The 24,372-nt window shown below is 40.6% G+C and overlaps 1 protein-coding gene across 8 annotated transcripts in view; it reads right to left on the bottom strand.

The window, feature by feature from the left end:
• Window positions 1-24,372, bottom strand: part of LOC106091938 (dynein heavy chain, cytoplasmic) — a 59,255-nt gene that overhangs the window by 26,874 nt on the left and 8,009 nt on the right. For 4 of the 8 annotated variants that reach the window (XM_059370640.1, XM_059370639.1, XM_059370643.1 and 1 more), the window contains exons 2-10: window positions 9,085-9,659; window positions 7,979-9,013; window positions 7,516-7,919; window positions 7,344-7,449; window positions 3,706-3,744; window positions 3,279-3,434; window positions 2,281-3,205; window positions 1,630-2,194; window positions 52-1,564 (exon numbers count right to left, since the gene is read on the bottom strand). In XM_059370640.1, the coding sequence (XP_059226623.1) occupies window positions 52-1,564; window positions 1,630-2,194; window positions 2,281-3,205; window positions 3,279-3,434; window positions 3,706-3,744; window positions 7,344-7,449; window positions 7,516-7,919; window positions 7,979-9,013; window positions 9,085-9,659 (5,318 nt within the window). The remainder of the gene's footprint in view (window positions 1-51; window positions 1,565-1,629; window positions 2,195-2,280; window positions 3,206-3,278; window positions 3,435-3,705; window positions 3,745-7,343; window positions 7,450-7,515; window positions 7,920-7,978; window positions 9,014-9,084; window positions 9,660-24,372) is intronic. The other 4 variants (XM_059370664.1, XM_059370653.1, XM_059370674.1 and 1 more) reach the window with 1 other exon arrangement.

Raw genomic sequence — 24,372 nt, 5'->3', positions numbered from 1 at the left:
GAGAAAGTTAATAAATATCCTTAATTTCATTGGATTTCTCTACCAACTTACCACTGTCTGCCTGGGATCGAAATAGAATCTCATTTCCGTTAACCATTGGAATGATTTGGGATGTGTTACACCATTGGTTATTAAACGCCTGGTAACGGTACGTTTGTGTACAAATTCATTAATCAAGTGTTCCAATTTCTTTCGGCGCAATGGTGGCTGCTCCTGCAATACAGAATCAGCCAAGACATTCAAAGTTGATTCCACCGTACCCAATACACGCTGCAGTGGTTTGGTACTATTGGTCTCTGAAGCCTGCTGCAAAGCGGCTTCCACATCCTCGGACCATAAAATCTGGGCAGCCAAGACAACAATTTGAGCTTGATATTTGTCGCACCACTCCATATATTTTTGGGGGTCGATTTGGCCCTCACGGAATTGCTTAATATCTTGCACGGCTTGAGCCAAAAAGGAGGCCAAAGTGAAACGCATTTGCTTTTCCACTAACGTCAGCCACTCATTGATTTTGGGATGTTCCACAGTTGAAACGGGATTAATGAATTTGACCTCTTCGCCCTCACGTGAGGCTATACCCAGAATAATGGTGTTATCTTCATTAAGCAAAATGGCTGCAATGCCAGCAAACATTTTCTTGAAATGCTTTTGCAAACGCGCAATGTTCTTGCTGTTGCCAATAATTTCCAAAAGATCTTCATCGCCCACGAAGTAGAAGCGAGGGAAGGAGGTACGTTCTCTTTCCAAATATTCACCCAAGGCCTTTTGAATTTTACCCAAGAGATCGGCTAAACGTTCCAGAGATCTTTGAACTGCTGGAATATTCAAGACATCCATTACTTTTGGTGATTTGGCCACCTTTTTCATAAGACCCAAAAACTCCGAGCTAATACTCTGGAAACGGGAGGTCTCCTGGGGCAGTAGTGATTTAATGTCAGCACTGCCCGAAAATATGCCCTCCAAATAGACCCATCTGCGTTGTACATCAATCCATACATCAAATAGAGCATTGATGCGATTCAATTTCTCTTCCCAGGTCAGGGTTTCCTCCTCAAAGACTTTGTAGAAGGGTGACAGCTTCATGGCAGCCACTGAATTAATATGTTCCTTGACCTTATTGAACAAATCATCCCAGCCACGAATAATGCGGCATTTGTTTTGATAGTTAATCAAATCCAGTTCATAACTTTGCCAGGTGTCACGCACTTGCTTCAAGAACTCTTCCAAGGCCATTTCTCCTTGAGCCACACGCATAATGTCTTTGACAACATTTTCGTTTTTCTGCAAGTTCACATCCCACACTTGACCCAGAGTCAAATCGGATATGACCCAATTTACACGCAGCTCTTTGGTCAGTTGTTTCCAGTGGCGCTCTTTAAGGGCATCCGATTTCAATTCCACAATCAACATGTTAACCTTGATGTAGCTTTGGATTAACTTCTTGACATACTCATAGGATTCATACATGCGCAAGCGGGCAGGCAATTCCTTCAATTGTGACATCAAAGCCTCCAGTTGTTGGCGCAGTTTGCGAGGTTGCACAGACAACCATGGTTTTTCGCTGAAAATGGATAAATTTTTGTTTATTTTTTTTATGCAACTCAATTTTCCTTTCACTTGTCTTACCGTGTCTCATCAATTTGTGTCCATACTTTGGATAATTCACTCCAGACACCACGCAAATCTTGCAATTCTTCTAGGGCCACATTCATTCTCTCCGAACTGTTGTTGGGCACCGCAGATTCCTGTAATTCCAAAGCTTCCTTGGCCTTGGCCACATTGTCTCGCTCCTCCTTCAAGCGAGAGTACTTGCTTTCAAACAATTGCAATTGCTGTAGAGCATCATCAGGACGTATCTTGCCTCCGGTGGGCTTATTATCCTCCCAGTCCTTAAGGAAGTCAGTGGTGCGAGTTTCCACAGCCTTATCTTCGGCTACAATCTTGGCTTGCAAACTAGCCACTTGAGTTTGAATGGCGGTATCCTTGCGTTTTATGATTTCATTGAATGCCGACCATTCACCTTCGATATTGTCCACATGTAGCCAGCTGTTGGGGAATTGGAAACGTTGGCGTTCCAAAATGCGTTGGGCCTCACGGAACACCTCCACCTGTTTGTCCCAAACAAGCATTTCCTTCTTGAGAGATTGGACATAGGTTATGAAGCTAACGGCATCGGTGGTGCTGGCGGCCTCTGTGTGTGTGTGAGAGAGAGAGAGAGAGAGCGAGGAAAAATAAATGAGTTTCAGAAAATTAACAAAAATTTCTTGTACAACTTACCAATGCTCTGCATTTCCAAATCAGTTCGGGACTTGGATACTTTAGTATGGAATGTGGACATTTCATTGCCCAGCAATGTTCCAAATTTACCCAAGGCCTCCTTATGCCACGAATCATATTTCAAGGTGACCTTAGCTTGCACCTTGGCATAATCAATGATGATGGGCCCATAAGCACGTCGCGTATCCGAAGTATCAAAAGTGGTGCGAGATTTCTTGATATCATTCAAACATTTTATCCATAGATTGACATCTTCACCCAGACGCCCATACAAGGTATCGGCTTGCAAATCCCACAATGATTGATAGCGCAACCATTCATCCACATAGTTGCGTACCTCACCGATTTTACTCTCTATGGCATCATAGGCCATTTCCAGGATCTTACAATCAGGCAATTTGGTCAACAAATTGCGATAGGTCTGCGACACGGGCTTGTCCAGCCCAACCTGATAACGTGAACTTTGCAAGCGCACCTGAGAGGTGACAATGGCCTGCCAAGCAAATAATTGTTGCATAATTTGGAATCTGGCCTCCTCAATGGAGGGATACAAATACATCTGTTGATTGGTAATGCGTATTTCATGGACAGCATTTTGTATTTGTGGTTCACCACCCAGTTTATGAGTAGGCTGGACCGGAGCATCAGTGTCCATGGAAAGATCAACTTCCTTCTTGTTGCCAGTCAAAGATTCAGTCCAGGCTTGAATGCCAGCCTGTAAGCGCATGGCCAATTTCTTTTCTACCTCTTCATCAAGACGCTGTACCCAGACACTTAGATTGGAGTACTGGCGCAAAGATAAATCATCGACAGCATGTTGAATCTTGGAGAGAATCTCTACAAAGGTGGCAGCGCTATAGGGACAAGTCTCCAAAGAACGCACATCAACATCCAGTTGCTCCTCGACTACCAGAAGATCCTCAACCTGAAGAAAGAAAAAATATTTAAGCAATGAAAATTGAACCCAAGTACTGCTGCACTGACTTAACACTCCTCACCTTTTCCTGGAATTGTGTTACACATTCCGATAGACGCAACACATATGGATCCAACTTGTAGGACTCCCAGACCAAGCCAACACCCTCAGAGACCAAATTAAGAACTTCTTTGCGCAAACCTGCCACCAGTGGTACAATACTGGCACGATCTTCGATCTAGTTGTCATGAGGGAAGAAAGAATCAAAATGAAATCAAAGAGGTTTCGACAACATAAACAACCACATGGTGAAAGCTATCAAATTGCCTTTATATTTTCGGGGTGTCATTCATAAAAGCATGCTTTTTTAGTTTGGACAGGAAAAACAACTACATACATATTCTAAAGGGGTTTTGAATAAAAAATGGTTAATTTTTTTTTTGTCGAAAATGGATTTTTGAATGTGAATTTTGAATGAGGTTGTTTTTAAAGATGCTTTCGATTACTACCTTGAAGACAGAATTTTGTGCTAAACTCCTATTATTTAGCTGCATGTAAATAAGAAAGGATTGGTATTTTGTTTGTTTGAAGGCTGTATGCAGGAGTTACTTGTATATAAGAAAATAGGATTGTTTGTTGTTGGTTTCAAGGTGTGTTACAAATCAAAAATGTTTAGAAAATTAAAAAAAAATGTAAAAGCTATTTGCGCTGCCTTTTTGTCTTTTGAGAGAAAGGTGCATGCGTGACATAACTTAGATTTACGTGTTAATAAAACGTTTGAAAAAAAAATATAATAAACAAAAGTACAGGTTTATTAAATAAAGGGTGTTGTTTGTGAAAAAGGTGTCTTGGTGGATAAACTGGAGTTATTAAAAAATAAACTTCACTTTGACAAGACATGTGTATATGAATAGCGTTTTAACAAGTTGAAGCTGTTGATGATCAAAGGTTAAGCAATTATGTTAAGGTCAAATAAGTCGAATGGAGTTACATTTAACTAATCCTTAAATCAATGGCAATCTAATTAAATCACAACCAAAATGAATCAAATTGGTCCGAGCAGCCTATGGGTTTGGACCCTTAACCAGTTTTTCATCGTGCCAGGCGATAAAAGCGAGAAAAGTATGCGATAAGATGTCATTTAAAAAACAAGCACTATCGCATACGTTGATGTTGCGCTTTGAATATATCAGGTGACACTAGTGTTGGGAATGTAGGTGGGGTATTGGCCTTTGTGATACATCATTCCTATGGCAGCCGGTTGTACGTACCGAATTGACTCGATGGTGTTCTTCATCGGCAAGGGTTGCTGCCTTAGTGTATAACACACTGCAACAACAATACAACCATTCCGTGTAGCATGGACCCATCTCGTCTGAGCCTAGCGTTAGTGAACCCTACATGAATTGCATGGGTATAGCAGTCAGGTCCGGTTTTGCCAAGATAGAGCTATACAACGTGTACATACCGCCGGTTGGTGGCTGTGTAATGGCCAGGCTTAGGTTAAATTAGGTTTAAGTTGCAGTCTGCCATCAGACTCACTTAGACGTTTTCGTCCATTGTGATACCACAGGGACAGAAGAAGAAAGATGCCTTCTAATTCCTACCGTTGAACCATCCAGTTCGCTTTAAAAATATCTTGCGAATGTTCACATCCGATAAATCAGACAGGTTCTCAAAGAAATAAGAACCTAAAGTGGAACTCGTTCTAACTGCTAGTGCCGGACACACACGCATAAGGTGTTCTTTAGTCTCTTCTTCTTCTATGTCCTTACAGCTTCTGCAAAAGTCGTTGGCAACCTTCAGTCTGTTAGCATGTATTCCGATTTGACAGTGACCTGTCATGGCGGACACAATGACTGAGGCGTCTGTTCTAGCCAATGACAGCAAAGCGGTAGACCTTTTCAAGGCTAGAATAGGCCACATAGTTTTAGAATGCTCACAGCCCCCTCTTTGTGACCATCTATCATTCGTTGCCCATCGGGCCTGCTCCTGAAATATTAGCTTTCATGTCGCTAGAGGCATACCCACAGATTCCAGTATCCCTGGCTTACTAGCCATAATCGCTGGTTCGAGGAGACTTAAATGCGCATCACATTTCATGGCATTCTTCCTTAGGTAACGACCAGCGGGGCATAGCTTTGGCAGAGCAGATTGAAGGCTTCAAGTTTTGCGCGATGAGTGAGGATGCCCCCACTAGGATTATGAGGACTGCTGCAAATCCTCGCCAGATATTTCCATTGCATCCTCTGATCTCCTGAGTGACGTATTTTGGCAAGTCCAATCGCCGCTTCAGTGAACTGACCTTCCCTCGAATGTGCTAGTTGCCGAGAGGAACATCCGAGACATTATTAACACAGCAGCCGCTCGCTTTATACCAGCCGGTTGAATATCCCAAGTGCGGCCCAATTTTCCGACGCAGGCAGTGGTACTTGCAGATGAAAGTCCGTTGTACGGACCCCACTCACCCCAGAATCAGCGTGCGGAATTTGTCCCTGGAACACTTGGAGTAATGTAACTTAGGCACCGGTTTAGGCAAGCTTTGGTGTACTGTTAAGTCACTCTCGAACACCGATAACGGTATGACAGGACCTCAGTCACTTTTGGCAAAGAAACCGAGACTGGGCGGAAGAGATGCGCCAGGTTGCTCAACCGTCAATTTATTGTGCTAGGAGGAGAGCCATTCGTCGTATCCGTGATCTCCGAGCCGATGGACAGCCATCAAAATTTACCGTGGCCGAAGTTACGAATGTTATCCCAGGCGCCAAATCATCCAAGGTGTTGGGCCCCTCTCTACACACTGATCCTGAAGAATCTGGTTCTACCTGGAGATGAGTACCTTACTACTATCCTCAACCTATCTTTGAACACTCTTATAGGTCCCGATGTGTGGAAGATGGGCAGAGTGATCCCGCTACTGAAGCCTGGAAATGACCCGAGTTTGGGGCAGTCGTACTCCTCCCGAGCCTCGTAGGAGAATTTCCACTCGCCGAGAATCAACATGGATTTCGAAGACTGCATAGCACAACAACTGCTTTGCATGCCATCACCGCTAACATTTGCCGTGGCTTCAATCAACTCAGGCCATGTGGTAGGACGGTTCTCGTGGCACTAGTCCTATCGAAGGCATTCGACACGGTCAGCCATGCCAAACAATTTGAGGACATGACTAACACTGGAGGGCAGTCAGGCCTGAAACGCTAGGTCGCGAATTATCTGTGGGGTAGCCAGCCATTTGAAGTCGAAGCACCGTGGAGTGAAACAGGGAGTTCCCCAAGGCGGAGTGATATTTCCGGCATTGTTTGACTCGACAAAATTTTGAACGAAAATTTAATTTCGACGAAATTTTGTATGAAAATCAAATTTCTTAAAAATTTCTATGAAAAACCAATTTCGACGAATTTTTCTATGAAAATTCCATTTCGACAAAATTTTCTATGAATATCCAATTTCTACGAAATTTTCTAGAAAATCCAAATTTCTATGAAAATCCAATTTCGACCAAATTTTCTATGAAAATCTAATATTGACAAAATTTTTAATGAATATCCAATTTTGACGAAATTTTCTATCAAAATGCAATTTCACGAAAATTTCTATGAAAATCCCATTTCGACGAAATTTTCTATGAAAATCAAATTGCAATGAAATTTTCTATGAAAATCCAATTTTGACGAAATTATCTAAAAACTTCGAAATTTAACGAAATTTTCTATAAAAATCCAATTTTGATGAAATTTTTTATAAAAATCAAGTTTTAACGAAAATCAAATTTTAATGAAATCTATAAAAATTCAATTTTGAAAATTATTACCCATGAAAATCAAATTTCGACAAATTTTCTATAAAAATCACATTTCGAAGAATTTTTTTTATAAAAATAAGTTTTTGACTAAAATCAATTTTTTATGGAAATCAAATTTCCACTCAATTTTGTTACTTCAATACAATATGTTAATGTATTTGTAAAGGCAAAATGGGTTATTGCTAATTGCTCGGACTTGCTTTTGGTATCACCGATTTCATTATAATAAAATAAAAATGTTCGCAAACAATTCAATATGTTATCTCTCTTATAAATTGCTTAACCTTTGCATCATGTAATTCGTGTTTGAGTAAAAAAACCAAGACATATTTAAGCTCTTACCTTTTCCAGAGTGCGTTCATATGTTCGAACACTTTCAATCAGAGAAATGGCATAGGGATAAATTTGATTGGCCTGATGGGCCTTATTGACAATGGCCAAGGGAACTCTAAAAGTTGAAAGTTAAATAGCTTGGTTAAGCAATGGAATAAATCAAGACCAAACCATAACTTACCGGAAATTTAAATTTTTAATGTTGCGAACCTCTTTGGAGAGGGTTATAATCTCGGGCAAAAAGTTGACACGCAACTTCAAAATATTTCCCTTTCCCAGACGGGAACGAGCCGAGTCAATGGTGAATATACGGCCGGTACTGCCAAAATTACGTTCTTGCACTTTACGTGCCCATTCCTGGAAAACTTCATCGATGTTCAACTTGGCACGGAAACTATCACCGTCGGCCTTCAGTTTTTGTCCCTCAATATGGGATTCCCAGCCTTTGCCCAAGACATCTTCAACGCGTTTCAAATACATGGTCAATTGATTGTTAATTTGACGAGCCCAAATGATAGAACCAGCTACAGGAGGCAAATCGCGAACAGTGGATAAGCGACAGCTTTTCGATTGGGGATATTGAACCTGAAGAAAAAAAGTAACATTAATTGCCATTAGAAATGCAATTTATAGGCAACACTTACCTTAAATTTCTCATGCAAGGCTTCAATATCATCCTTTACCCTTTGAATCAGTTGGGTCTGATATTCTCTTATAGCTCCTCTAATATGAGGTCTTACGAAAAGAGCATTGAATCTAGAGAAAATGCGGAACATTTCATTGGCATTCTTGGCAGTGCCCAATTGGTCACGTAAATGAGCTGTAATGCGTGTCTCAACGCGATCAATACGTTCCTCATAACGTTTTACAGCTGCTTCCCATGCCTCAGATCCCTCCTTGGAGATGTCCAAGCAGTCAACCTCCTTGACATTCTCATAGGCCAAATTGACCTCTTCAATGGCATTGGCATCATCAGCTTCCAGGCTGTAGGGTTGCTTGGTATCACCAGCATTATTCTCAATTTGTTGTTGCTGTTTGGTGGGGCGCAATACACGTAAAATCACAGTACGCAGCTGTTCATGTTGGCGTCTAAATTTGCGCATATGTTCCATGCGAGTTTGCAACTTTTTGTGCGCTGGCGACACACGCCAAACCATCTTCAAATGTTCGTCACGTTTCTTCTTGACAATGTCACGAAGAAGACCTTGCAATTTATCATACTCATCATCCCAACAACCAAAGATCTCGAAACACTGGTTCATGACACGTTCAAATTCGTCGAATGGAATGTGCATGAGGCGACGGGTACCCAAAACCTTCAGCAGTTGTTGAGATAAATCACGGGAAATGGCCTCGATCAGTTTGAGGCAACGTTGTATGGGATATTTGGTGTTGCGAACTTTGCGCAAGTGGGCAAAAATCTGCTGTACAGCAGGACGAATTTTTTCCAATTCGGTGGCAGACAAAAGATCATTGATGGGGAAATCTTTCATCAGGGGGTTGTAGTCGGCCACCATGGCCAAGGCCTGCTTAAGGCCAGTGTCCGTATCAAACGAAACAGTGGCATGAAAACGTTTGCCATGCTTGAGAATATCCAAGGTCAGAGCCACCTCAGGACTCTCCCGCTTTTCTTGGATACGATAAAGGGCGCGTTCTAAATTAAGCCAAAAGGAAATTTCCTAAAAAATTAAATAGACATCAAACATCAAATTTTATTTTATATTTCTATTTTTGTAATGTGAAAACCCACCTGCAAGGCAGTGCCAGAAGAAGGATCGCGATCCAACTTGGTTACTTTCTTGATTTCCTTTATCCAACGATTGACACCGTTTTGCAACTGATTCAGGAATGACGAGTCCTCAACCTTATCCCCAAAATCAGCCACTTTTGCCTTGCGATTTTCATCGGCACACTTACGTATAACGGCATTAACCGAATTATGAGCCGTCAGGGTTATTTCCGGTATATCAATGTTTTGTTGCAAATGCAACAAACCCATCTCCAATTCGGCCAATTTCTTCTCCACAGATGGTGCCATTTTATCACCATCACGATCGGCACGACCGGATTCTTTGACATAGGACTTGAAGTAGGGTGCCAAAGATTTGCTAATGAAAGCATGCAACGTTTCGTAGGGTGAACCATCCGAAAAGTTGATAAGACGTAATTGAGAATGTATGGACTTGTCGGCTTCGATGACAGTGCCACGTTTTATGCAAGCCAATGAAGCCATGCGGCTATTGGTGAAGTGAACATCATTGCTGATTTGATAGGTGACGAACTCCTTTTCCTCCTCACCCTCAGCAGGCTGCTCATTTTCATCTTCTATGGGAGAGAAAAAAATATTAAAATTTTGATTTGATTGGTGATTCAGGAGTCATCTAAGGCATAAGAATAAAGGTATACAGATTTCCAACAGCTTTACTAAATTTAAGAACGCCTCAGATTCGAAGAGTTTTTGTCTGTACTTCAGAAGTACAGGAAAAGGGCTAACCGACATCAACGAAAGGTGAAAAATTCAACTTTGTGGGGACCCAGACAGACCAAGTAGAAAATCGCACCAGTGAGAGGACCGTCCAGTTAGACTATGCAGGTCTCTTTAAAACTCCAGAATGAAAAGAGGACTAAGTGCTTGGGAGTTTTCACCGATAATGTGCACGATCCACTCTAACTCTCGTCATAACACATCCTGAAGAAGTCCCCCCTCACGCATCGAAATCGTATTCAGTGCTTCTAAGATAGCAAATTCACTCACTTTAAAGACGCTACACACTTCCAGAAGGCTATTTCATACCCTGATTCAAAGCAACTAAATGAAAACTTTTTCCCCGATGCCACGCCCAACTTAACCACGGGAAAGGCAGGGTGCCCGCAACCTAAAAATTATTATTCGATAATATGACGTTTATCCCCTTAACAAGGAGAAACTCCTCTGGTAAAGAATCTGTTTCGCCGCATAAAATGCCGCCACGCCGAATCCACATCGCCAGTAGAACATGAACATAGAATAAAGGAATCCCGCCACGGGATAATATAACAATGCAGGTTGGAACTTTGAGCTCCGACTTTTTTGGTGTCTATCGTTATCATGAGAAGTCCAGCTTAGATCTACAGGGCTCATGTACATGTTAAGGCTAGTGAAATACTCTTTAGATATACGAGGCAACTTCAATTGCAGTCGCGGTCAATCAGCGGCATCTAGCGGAGATTCTCCCTGAGAATACCACCCGGCTTTTATCTAAATACTGAGTGCCTATGATACTCGATATGACAAGGCGAGTAAGTTGTTGTTGTTGTGGCAATGTTGTACACTGAGGCGGCAGCCCTTGCCGATGAAGGAATCCATAGGGTCAATGCGGTACGCACAACGAGTCTGTCAATAGACTCGCGAGTATACGGCCCCCTTTGATCCTTTTCTCTACGTAACTTCTCCAGAATAGTCGCTGATCCAGAATTTGATAATTTCCTCGATGTTCCTTCGTCGGCTTAGTGTCTGCTCAAGATTCACTCCTAGGTACTTGGCCTTCGAACAGAGCGACAACACCACTGCATCCAGAACAAATGCAAATACAAATTTGCCCATGAGGAAGAGGGGCAAACTTCTCACATGTCAATGAGTGCTGTCAGATTTAAATTTAAGCTCAATGTTAATGTCCTCCTTTTTATAGCCGAGTCCGAATGGCGTGCAGCAGTGCGACACCTCATTGGGAAGACGGTATGAACACCGCAGAAAATTTTTTATGATGTTCTCGTCAGGATTTGAACCCAGGCGTTCAGTGTCTGCTGCGACGAATGTGCTGACTCGGCGTGGGCTGGCCTTATAGGCTGCAGGGTTGCCAAGGCCCTGTGACTAACGTTCTCTGGAAGGAAGACCTCGATTGTTCTCGAGCTGGGGAAGCGTGACTTTAGATTGTTGGTGGCAATCCTGACCGGCCTCTGTAATGTCTCTTGCTGACAAGGCGATGGGATTAGGATTTCTGCAGGGTTCGTGGATATAAAGACGAGTTGGAGACGGTCGAGCATATTCTGCGCCAATACGTCTTTTTGGGGTTTATGCCAAGCTCGTTGGCCCTCGCCAATTCAGATATCTTCCTCACTGCTCCCTAAAAGAAGTTGCTTATAGTAGAGAGGAATCGGATACCGATCTTGAAGACGATCTCATTCGCGTGGACAACGTTTCTTCGAAAGACCGGAAAATCCCATCGTGCGTGAATAATTTGTTTGTCGCACGAGCGTGTGCGAAAAATTACTCACGCGCCCATCTCTAGTATGCATGCTCAAAGCTGCGTACCTATGTAGGGTCGAAGGACGATCTCCAACACATACGTCAAGAAGTCTATAGGGTCCTTAAGACCAAGGAAGAAATTGATTGGCCTGTAATCCTTAGGCAGAGAGTGTCTCGGTTTCCACGCATTAGTCGAGTAAAACGCAGCTTCTAAAAATTGCCTCAATGAGTCGTCATTCAGTTTCGTTGAATTATGGGATTCAAACGAATTGACCGCCCATATCACTTTCCCTTCCGTTATCATGTTGATGAACCACTGACAGTAACTTTGCACTGTGTTGTATCAGATGAAAATCGGTACCACACGAAACATCCTGCGATACCTGGAGGATTCATTCATTCCCTCTATCGACTCTCAAAAAAGGACCCTGGGGCCTCTTGGTCGATATAACCTGTGTCTTGTACGTATAAAAGGATTCCCTGTATAGGTCGCAATCTGTTGTTGTTGTTGTAGCAGGAACTCTGCGACTAAGATGGGGTGCGTCCACAGGGATCTGGGTCTGAGTCGAGTGGTTTGGCTGGGGAGTTAAACAGGTGACGTGTATCGACGGGGTCCCTGGGTACAATCGAGACATACATTTTGCACGTCTGCATCAATCCTTGCTCTGTAGGAGTTGAGGCGGCTGCATCTGCTGGAACGTAATTGAGCCAGAACTACTCTGGTTTGCCGGGGGACCGACCGTCGCAGTTCGGAGGGTGGCATTCTAACTGATCTCAATATTATTCTACTGCATGTCACAAAGCGGACGAGACCACACTGGCGTTGCATAACTTACCACAGACCGGCCAATTGCGTTGTACGTGGTCACCAAGGTTTCTTTGTCTGCAACCCAAGTGCTGCCAGCAAGCGACTTGAGGACCTTGTTTCTACTTTTGATTTTTTTGCAGATTGCTGTGGCATGTGAGGAGAATGTGTAAGAGCTGTCAAATGTGACGCCAAGTATTTTGGGACACTTGATGGTCGGAATCATATCTCCATAGACCATCACAGTCAGCTCAGTATTCACCTCACTCGTATTTGTAGTAAACAATCTGGCTGAAGATTTGGTGGCAGATATCTTTAGATTTCTCGCAGCGAAAGATGAGGCAAGTTCGTTGAGGTAGACGTTCAACCTATCGCAGATTTTGACCTACCTTACATCTGCGATAGGTCGCAATCTGCACACAGCTTGGTATTGTTCGCCCTATAGAGAGCCTCCCGGTAGTTGTTTAAGCGTCCTAAATTAACTTCCATTAAATTTTTTGTACAAATAAATGAATCAGTAGCGCGAACCGGGACCGCTCCGCTGCGCCTTCGCCCTGAATGTGTATATCGAATACGTGCCACTGTAGCCTATGTCCGTCTATGACGACGAACGCCTACGTTCGAATCCTGGCGATAACATCGGACAAAATTTAAAGCTGTGGTTATACTCTCTTAAAGCTGGCGACATTTGCGAGGTACTATGACATGCATGGCCATGTAAAACATATTCCCCAAAGAGGTGTCGCACTGTGGCACGTCGTTTGATCTCTTCTATAAAAATGTCCCTTATCATTGATAAACTCAACTTGAATAGGAAGCACTTATTGATGTGTGAGAAGTTGGTTCCTGCTCGGTTCCTCGGCAAATTTTTACTCTACTCCCAAATGCCTTTCTTTTGAATCCTATATTACCGTATTTGTTGTTGTTGTAGCCACATTTTCATGTGGATGTAGCGATCCTTGTCAAGCTCCTATAGGTGAGCAAGCTCGTTCAGGTCCAAAGGACCGATCGCCGTGGGAACAGGTTGGCCATTGGTTAAATAAAGGCGCCAATAGCTCGCCTTGTCATATCGAGAATCAAAAACACTCAGCTACTCGTGACAGCAATGAACACAAATTGGAGCTCAATGTTCCAGTCTGTGAGATGCTATCCCGTACCGGATATTGGTACCGTATTGCTAAATATTTCCGGTTTAGAGGGTATTTCGGGGGTGATCAATTGGCCATTATAGTAAATATAAGATTCGTGCTGTACTTTCTACCGGAGGCCACCGTAGCGCAGAGGTTAGCATGTCCGCCTATGACGCTGAACGCCTGGGTTTGAATCCTGGCGAGACTATCAGAATAAATTTTCAGCGGTGGTTTTGCCCTCCTAACGTTGGCAACATTTGTGAGGTACTATGCCATGTCAAATTTATCTCAAAAGATGTGTCGCACTGCGGCACGCCGTTCGGACTCGACTATAAAAAGGAGGCCCCTTATCATTGACCTTTAACTTGAATCGGACTGCACTCATTGATATGTGAGAAGTTTGCCCCTGTTCCTTAGTAAGTTGTGTTTGAGGGTGCGTCTGCGTCCCGAAAATGAATATCAATTTCCCGAAAATCAATCAATTTCCACCTTAAGTAGCTTTTTATATGATAGGGAGGTATTTAGGCGTGGGACGGCTCCCCAAACACATGGTTCTATATTGTCGTGATTGTTCTATATATTTTGCTGGGTTTGGGCGGCACCCGCGGAACCAGACGCCAACAATAGAAACCATGTTTTTTTTTGGGACTGTGAGAGTGCAAAAAAAATTCGAAGGAATCACAATACCATTCTCCGAGATCTGATTTTTTGAAAATTAGGGTAATGAGAAGTCCTTCTTGGGGAGACATTTTGATTCAAACATGAATATCAAATTCGTTCTTCACTCCCAAATCCTTTTAATTTTAGCCCCATGGTCGGTAAATAAAAACCGTTTGGAGGGTGGTTTGGTGCTGGGACGGCCACCGGCACTTTGCCCTGAAAATAAATATCAAATTCGTTCTTTACTCCCAAATACAGTTTATTTTATCTCCATATTGCTACAGTCGGAAATGAAGTTTAGTTTAGGGGGTGATTTAGGGCGTACCCCCAAAAACTTGGCTCCAAAATTGGATATCAAATTCATTTTCTACTCTCAAACACCTTTCATTTGAGTCCCATATTGTCATAATGGGTCAATTAACCTATTCGACATATTTTTAGGAGAAAAAGCGCCACCTAGACTTGAACGCAAATTTTAATGTCACATTCGTAATCTACTCCCAAATATCTTTCATTTGAATCCCATATGGCCATGGTCGGTTGATAAGCGCATTTGGGAATGGGCGATCTCCAATTACTTGGACCTCATTTTTTAACCGAGTCTCATATAGTCATGATGGGTCATACGCCCATTTGCGGCGTTTTCGGGGGTTGGGGTGGTCTCCTACACTTCGATCTGATTTTGTATGCCAGATTCGAAATCTACACCCGAATACCTTTCATTTAAGCTCCATATTGAATGGAAATTCAATTTGTCTGATTTTTAATACCATATTCATATTCTACTCTTTAATACCTTTCATTTGATATCCATATTGTCCTTATCGGTCCACTTTTGATTGTGGGTGGTTTTTTGGGGTAACGGGGGAGGGTCCGCTCCTTCCGATATCAACAAATCATAAAGCCTATCCCTTCTTCTTCGTAATCTTCTTCTGAATATCTTTCATTTGAGTCCCATATTGTCATGCTCGTCCAATGAACCTAATTTTAGGGTGTTTTGGGGTTGGAGCGGCCACGCAGTTATTTGGACCCAATTTTTAATATGAAATTCGTACTCTACCCCTGAATACCTTACATTTGAGTCCCATATTGTCCTAATCGGTACACTTTTATTTTGTGGTAGTACTTTAGAGGTAAGGGGAAGGGTCCGCCTTGCATATCCCATGTGTTTCTCCAGACCAAACTACACAATCTGTGAAATTTTAAAGATAATCCGTTCAGCCATTTTTGAGTCTATACGGAACAAACAAGCAGACACAAATTTATTTTTATATGTATTGGGTTGCCCAAAAAGTAATTGCGGATTTTTTAAAAGAAAGTAAATGCATTTTTAATAAAACTTAGAATGAACTTTAATCTTATATACTTTTTTTACACTTTTTTCTAAAGCAAGCTAAAAGTAACAGCTGATAACTGACAGAAGAAAGAATGCAATTACAGAGTCACAAGCTGTGAAAAAATTTGTCACCGCCGACTATATGAAAAATCCGCAATTACTTTTTGGGCAACTCAATATATAAGACCAGCTGAACCCAGCCCGCTTCGCTGCGCTTCCTTTTACACCATATGAATTATGAGTTTTTTTTCAATTACTCTTCTTTGCTATTCGCTAAGTTACGTATATATTTTGCAGCCATGTTTTTATAGAACTTTTAGACTGTTGTGGAAGCTTGTCCCAGGGTAGGAGGGTTAAAAAGGACAGACAACTTTTCAAAACAGTAGTGAAAAGCATATGATCAACTTTGAACACACTCTCCTGTTCCTCTCGCGCTCTTTTTCTTTGTTCGGTTTTGCTTGGCTATTCAAATAATTTCTACCTCCCGACAGATGGCGCTGAGCTGTTGATTCCTATCACATTGTCATAATTTTATCTATTTTTGAATTCAATCAAATTTCCAATTTTGTCGGCCTATCTAATGTCACCGTTGCCCATCGGTAAGCATCTTCGGCTTACCCGTTTGTAAAGCATCGAAATATTTATCTGAGACCCAACAAAGTATATATGTATATTTTCTCTGTCGAAAGCACGCTAACTTTCGAAGGGATTAAGTTAGGCGAATGAAATTTTGCACAAATACTTCCTATTAGTGTAAGTCAGTTGGGATTTTAAATGGGTTATATTTATTTTGATATAGCTGCCATATAAACTGGTTTTGGATTTTGACCTCTTAAGCCCCTAAACGCCGCAATTCTTATCCGATTTGTTTCAAATTTTGTGTAAGATATTTTGTTATGAATTCCAACGTCTGTGCTAAGTATGGTTCAAACCGGCTTTAAACTTTGTGTAGCTCGCATATAAACCGATCCCCTTATTTGACTCTCTGAGCCTCTAGAGGGCGCAATTCGTATGCGATTTCGCTAAACATAATTTTAACGACTTCTATGACCTTCCACTTACGTGCCAAATATGGTCTGTGGGTCGATAACCTGAAATAGCTCCCATATGAACCGATCTCCCGATTTTAATTCTTAAGCCACTATAGGGCCCAATTCTTATCCAATTTTTGTTTACATTTTGCGCAATGACATCTACTATGGTCTCCAACAGCCAAACCAAGCATGTTCCGAATTGGTTGATAACCTGAAATAGCTTCAATAGTTTTGCAATTTCTATCCATTATCCTTTGTTTGTTTACAAAGAGATATCGGGTAAAAAAATGGCAAATGAGATGCATGGTAGATTGTTTGTAAGATTCGGCCCGACCGAACTTTTCCCGCTTTTACTTGTTGTCACTCGGTTCGTTCGCCAAGTCATTGAAAACAGCTATTTTCCCTTTATAAAATCTGCTGTTTTCAATGACTTGGCGAACGAATCGAGTGACAAAACGAAAAAAATGGTGCTTAGCGGTACGCCACTTGGGCTCGACTATAAAAAGGATGCTTCTTATCTTTGTGCTAAATTTTCAATCAAACCCGCTCTACTGAGCATTCGCTTCTATGTACGTTCGTTGAGCCTTCCCCTCTAACAGCTTAACACAAACTTGGATATTCGCACCCTACTAAATTTTTATCGATGGCAAAGATAGCTACTTAAACTACGTGAAACACCTATCTAAGGGTGGGAAATTAAAAAATATTTAATATAGCAATAAACCGCAACGAAGTTCCTATACTTTCTTTTTCTTTATTTTACTAACCGATAGGATGGCATAACAAAGATAAATGCTGCATGATCAATTTTTACCACTCTGCCCTCTCTCTGCTCGTGGTGGCGTCTCCATTCAGTTGATTCATTCGCAAAAAGAATAAATGTCGCTTATTTAAATGTTAGTGCTGCCATCAATAAGGGAAAGGTTTAGACTTTGATATCTAAAATATTAACAAAATAACTTAAAAGTGCTCCGTTTCATGTCGCCCCGGATGCTTACGCAATCACATAAAAACAACTGAGAATTTGACATTTCTCTCATCTGTTAGAGCTTTTTTGAACATATGCCATGAGTCTATAGATTTCCTTTGCCTATGCAGCTACTTGCTTGGAGCGGCTAAGTTGTCTATAACATACTATATGGCTACATGTTGCATAGTCATAATGTAGTCTTTTTTAAATCAAATCAAATTGCCATATTAAACGATTCTCAGTGGTAGGAACTAATTAGCTGGTCTTTATATTAGGTGCGGTGGCGACAGTTCCTAGTAATCTAACCATGTTAAACTTTTGAACATGAAAGTGTTGCCCAGCAGCACGTTGTTTGGACTTGTCTGGGAAAAATAGGCTCCTTGTCGATGAGTTAAAAATGGCGGCCACCTTGACTTAAGGTTTGCAACTGCTCCTATCACACTGAACGTCATAACTTTGGGGGTCAGCGGCAGTGTCATGTTAGGTCATTATAATTGATCAACTGTTTTGAGGTGAGGTGGTCCGCTAGATATATGAGCAGAATAAAGATAGTCCACAACCTTATAACTTGAATTTAACCCCATATTGTTATAATTGGTGTGTACAGCCGTTTGGTGGGGGCGCCTTATTCTATCTGCCATTTGAGCACAAATTTAAATGACGCACTCCACTTCCCATATTGTTTCGATCGGTTCACTTTTATTTTGGCGTCATACTTTTAGGGTAAGGGGAGGGTCCGCCCCCTACCGATATCAATAAATTATATAGCCTATTGCTCCTTCCGGACCACTCCCAACAATCTGTGAAAATTTAAAAGAAATCGGTTCAGTCGTTTTTGAGTCTATACGGAACAAACAAATTTACAAACCCACAAACAAACATATAAACAAACATACAAACAAACAAACACAAATTCATTTTTATATATAGGTATATATTTTGTAAATTATTAAGCTAAACACTTTGAATGTCTCTTCTCTTTCTTTTTATTTAATCTACCACAAAATGATCTCACCACATTAAATTATTAGATTGAAAAGTTTTATTGAAGTAAAGTTTGAAAAAATAATTTCTCGAACATACAAATACATAAAATCATTGCCTAGTAACATAATAACAAAGAACGATACAAGTAGATATTAATTTGTTAAACATATACTTCAACACTTTCCCTTGTTTAATTAAATTATATTTAAACGAGTACACAAGTACTGTAAACGTGACTTTGGTAAAGGCTTGGTCATCATATCTGCGAGTTGATTTTCAGTTGAAACTTGAGTCGTTGACAATAAACCTTCTGTTACCTTTTCACGTACGAAGAAGTGTTTTAGATCAATGTGCTTTGTTCGTTTATGAAATTCTGGATTCTTTGATAGACGAATCGCAGCTGTATTGTCTATATTTATAATTGGAATGTCCTTATAATTTATTATGTCCTTGAAAAGTCGTGTAAGCCATATTACTTCTTTTGCGGCTTCACTTGCAGCTATAATTTCTGCTTCAGTTGTTGAAGTTGACACTGTTGGTTGTCGTTGACTCATCCAAGATAAAGCTCCACCTGCATAAGTTGCAACAACACCTGTTGTAGAACGTCCTGTAGTGACACATCCACCATAGTCAGCATCGCTGTAACATTCTAATAGCTTGGGTCCTTCTTTATTATAAGCTATTCCAACATCTATGGAACCAGCTATATATCTGAATACTCGCTTGAGCTTTTGAATATCTTCACAAGTGTAGTTGTCAAGGTGTCTTGATAGATAACCGACACTATATGCCAAATCTGGTCTTGTTCCTAGCATCAAATACATCAGAGCACCTACAGCTTGTCTATAAGGAAACTCGATTCGTGCTTTCCCTGGTTTTGAAATGCATTTGACTGTATTTTCCATTGGTGTTGAAACTGGACGACACTCTGAGAAATTAAATCTTTCCAAAATTTTCTTGGCATAAGACTTTTTGAGAGATTCTAATTTGATCCTTGCTGTTTTCAATTTTTATACCAAGAAAGTATGAAGCTTCATTAGAAACGATCTTGAACTCTGATTTTAAACTGTTGAGAAAATGCTCAAGTTCTTCTTTGTCTGATGCAGCTACTAAACCATCATCGACATAGAGAGCAAGGATTAACTTTTTACCATCTTTCTCTCTTATAAACAAACAGCTATCTGCAGAGTTGGCCTTAAATCCATGTTTCTTTAAGAAATCTCCCATTCTTTTGTTCCAACATCTGGGTGCTTGCTTCAAACCATAGAGACTTCGTTTTAACAGACAAACTCTATTTGATCCATCGTTAAAACCTTCTGGCTGTTCCATGTACACGGTCTCGTTCAATTCACCGTATAAAAAGGCTGTAGACACATCAAATTGTGACAAATGTAGTCTTTCAGTTGCAGCAATACTTAGGACAGAGCGTATACTAGACATTCTTGCTACTGGACTGAAAGTTTCATCATAATCTTCACCTTCCTTTTGTTTAAATCCTTTTACAACCAGTCTTGCCTTGTACTTTTCAATGGTGCCATCTGATTTTGTCTTCACACGATATACCCATTTCGAGGGAAGTGCCTTTGCTCCATTAGGAAGATTCGTGAGTACCCAAGTTTTGTTCTCAATCAATGAATTCATTTCTGATTTCATGGCTTGTATCCAATTGATTCTCTCTTCACTTTCAATAGCTTCTAAATATCTTGATGGAGGTTCGGTTTGACAAACAAAATCATGTGCCATCATCACCATCTCATCGCTGACACAATTTGATATAATTACAGTACGATTTCTTAAGCGTTTCACAATAGTATTATCGCACGTATCATCTAATTCATCTCTTCGACGCTTTTTACGTTGGATTTCTTCAAAACCTTCAAAGTCTTCTAAATCACTTGTCGAATCTTGATTTTCGTTGTCGCCATCTTGGAGTTCGGCATCTTGCTCCGCTTTCTCTTTAACTAATTCTTGTTGGTATTCATCTTGTTCTTCACCTTCGTGATTATATGGACCGATGCGTATTGATATTTCTTTCCCATTTTTTTCTTGGATATTATTGGAATTCTTGTTGTTTTGCTCTTCCACAACTTCATCTTCTTTAACTTCTTCATTAGCACAACCATTTATTTCTTCGGAAAATATCACATCTCTTGATATTTCTACTATATTTTGTTCTTTAATATAGACACGATATCTCTCATCGCCGTCATAACCAACAAGATAACCTACTGTTGCCTTCTTGTCCATTTTCTTCCTACGCTGACTGGGAACATGAACATAGCATTTTGATCCAATAATTCTTAGGTGTTTAATTCTAGGTTTCTTGTCGCACCATAGCTCAAATGGACTTTTATCCTTTTCTGACGATTTTCCCGTTCGATTTAAAATATATATGGCTGATTTCACAAATTCGGCCCATAACGACAAAGGAAATTCAACATTCTTGTTTGAGTTCATGAATGTTCTTGCCATCTCTACAATGGTTCTATTTTCTCTCTCAGCACCACCGTTCTGTTGAGGTGTATATGGAGCGGTAAACCGTTGACTTACTCCATGTTTTGCCAGAATTTTCTTCACTTCTGCATTGTTGAATTCACCACCATTATCACTAAGCAATGTTTTAACTGTGTGTCCTTGAGATCTGGCATGTGCAAGCATTTTTATTAATGTATCCTTCACATCTGATTTGTTCTTCACAACATATCCATAACGAAATTTTGTGTAATTATCCTTATAAACGACAAGATATTTATATTCTCTAAATGAAGAGGGAAATGGTCCGCAAACATCTGTCGATATTAATTCTCCTGGAGCTTTTGCAGTCTCACGTCTTCCAAATGGTAATCTTGACAACTTACCAAAAACGCAAGGCTCACAGATTTCACTGTTGTTCTTTACTCGAATTCCCATTTCCTTTTCTAATTTCACCTTTACATGCCGTTTATCTTGAGTCCCCATCTTTCATGGTATAATTGCAGTTTTGAATTTTCTACAGAGAATGAAACACACTGATTTGCAGACACGGGTCGAAAATCTATTCTGTATAAAGTTCCATTTGGCTCACGGTGTCCACATAAAATTGTTTCTCCATTGAGATCTAGCTTGCACTTTTTTATTGTCGAATAAAACTTACTTGAGGGGTTTCTGTCATGTGAAGCCAATACAGAAAAAAGGTTTCTTGATATACCAGGAACATACCAAACATCATACAACTCCACTGTTTTCTCAGCATTGTTTACTTTTGATAAAACTTGAATTGTTCCTTTTCCCATTGCACTTAAAGTCTCTTTACCAGCAGCTTGTATTGAATGTGGTTCTTTGAATGCTTCGTAGTCAATAAAAAATTCCTTCGCATTTGTTACGTGCCTTGTTGCACCATTATCAACCCACCAATCGCTGACAGATGTGCTCAAATTAACTTCATTTGACACCGAATGAAGAGCAACATTGGAGTGCGATGTATCCAATTGTTTTGACTTACTTGGCTTTCCATCAGCTATCCACTTTCTGCAGTCTTTAATCCAATGTCCCTTTTTCTTGCAATAGTGACAAATGTCATCTTTCTTGCCATTTGCAAAATTCTTATTTTTCCGCTTCTCATTTAGAACCAATGCTTCTTGTTTCTCCGAAATCGTGTCATCAGATTTCTTAAAATTTCTTTCAAATAAACAAAGTTGCATAAGAAGTTCATCTAACGACTTATCTTCATCTCGTGTGAGCATCATCCAACTGGATTTAAACATTTCAAATGATTTTGGCAATATGTGTAAAATCTTGCATATCAGGAGCAATTCTGGTAATTTTTTTCTCCTTTTATTACCAAACCAGCATTGATTTCGTTCCATAAGCTCTTGAGCTTGGATATATGTGTAGAAACATCGCTTTCTGCCATCCATTCGAAAGAAAATAGCTCCGTGCACATCTTGAATAATTGATCTTTAGATGTCGCTTCAAATTGCTGATGCAGCGCTTGCCAGACATCACATGCAGACTCTTTATCCATTACCTTCATGAAAATGTCATCCGAAATTGTGTTTGTGATCAGACTCTTGGCATAGCTGTTAGCTTTTTTGTAAAAATCACAACGTTTTTTGTGTTCTTTTTCTTGAGCTTCTGTTACTCCTTCTTCCAAGGGTTCCGGCTTTGTAATTCTATGCTCAACCACATCCAGAGCTCCCTCGTAGTAATCTAGAAGATCCTTCACCTTCCGCTTCCAAATTGGCCAGTCCGACTCGACACATAACGGCTTTATGTTTTTGCAAAATTCCATTGTAATTTTCTTTTCTTGATACCTCTTTTTCACAAAATTAATTTCTCCAATAATCTTTTTTTTATACCCTCCACCATAAGATGGGGGGTATACTAATTTCGTCATTCTGTTTGTAACTACTCGAAATATTCGTCTGAGACCCCATAAAGTATATATATTCTTGATCGTCGTGACATTTTATGTCGATCTAGCCATGTCCGTCCGTCTGTCCGTCCGTCCGTCCGTCCGTCCGTCTGTCTGTCGAAAGCACGCTAACTTCCGAAGGAGTAAAGCTAGCCGCTTGAAATTTTGCACAAATACTTCTTATTAGTGTAGGTCGGTTGGTATTGTAAATGGGCCATATCGGTCCATGTTTTGATATAGCTGCCATATAAACCGATCTTGGGTCTTGACTTCTTGAGCCTCTAGAGTGCGCAATTCTTATCGGATTGGAATGAAATTTTGCACGACGTGTTTTGCTATGATATCCAATAACTGTGCCAAGTATAGTTCAAATCGGTCCATAACCTGATATAGCTGTCATGTAAACCGATCTTGGGTCTTGACTTCTTGAGCCTCTAGCGTGCGCAATTCTTATCCGATCAGAATGAAATTTTGCACGACGTGTTTTGTTATGAAATCCAACAACTGTGCCAAGTATGGTTCAAATCGGCCCATAACCTGATATAGCTGTCATATAAACCGATCTTGGGTCTTGACTTCTTGAGCCTCTAGCGTGCGCAATTCTTATCCGATCAGAATGAAATTTTGCACGACGTGTTTTGTTTTTATATCCAACAACTGTGCCAAGTATGGTTCAAATCGGTCCATAACCTGATATAGCTGCCATATAAACCGATCTTGGGTCTTGACTTCTTGAGCCTCTAGAGGGCGCAATTCTTATCCGAATGGAATGGAATTTCGCACGACGTGTTTTGTTATGATACCCAACAACTGTGCCAAGTATGGTTCACATCGGTCCATAACCTGATATAGCTGCCATATAAACCGATCTTGGGTCTTGACTTCTTGAGCCTCTAGAGGGCACAATTCTTATTCGATTTCAATGAATTTTTGCACGAAGTATTTCGTTATGATATCCAACAACTGTGCCAAGTATGGTTGAAATCGGTATATAACCTTATATAGCTGTCATATAAACCGATCTTGGGTCTTGACTTCTTGAGCCTCTAGAGGGCGCAATTCTTATCCGATTTGGCTGAAATTTTGCGCGACGTGTTTTCTTATTATATCCAACAACAGTGAGGGCACAATTCTTATCCGATTTGAATGAATTTTTGCACGAAGTATTTCGTTATGATATCCAACAACTGTGCCAAGTATCGTTCAAATCGGTTCATAACCTGATATAGCTGTCATATAAACAGATCTGGGGATTTGATTTTTTGAGTTTCTAGAGGGCGCAATTCCTATCCGATTTGGCTGAAATTTTGCATGACGTATTTTATTTTTACTTTCAACAACTGTGTCAAATAAGGTTCAAATCAGTTCATAACCTGATATAGCTGCCATATAAACCGATCTGGGATCTTGACATCTTGACCCCTAGAAGTCGCAATTATTATCCGATATGCCTGAAATTTTGTACGACGGATCCTCTCATGACCATCAACAAACGTGT

The sequence above is a fragment of the Stomoxys calcitrans genome, chromosome 1 (assembly GCF_963082655.1).
Source record: "Stomoxys calcitrans chromosome 1, idStoCalc2.1, whole genome shotgun sequence".
NCBI classification, from domain to species: Eukaryota; Metazoa; Arthropoda; class Insecta; order Diptera; family Muscidae; genus Stomoxys; species Stomoxys calcitrans.
The sequence above is the reverse complement of the archived record's forward strand: the minus strand, read 5'-3'. Positions and strand labels throughout refer to the sequence as shown.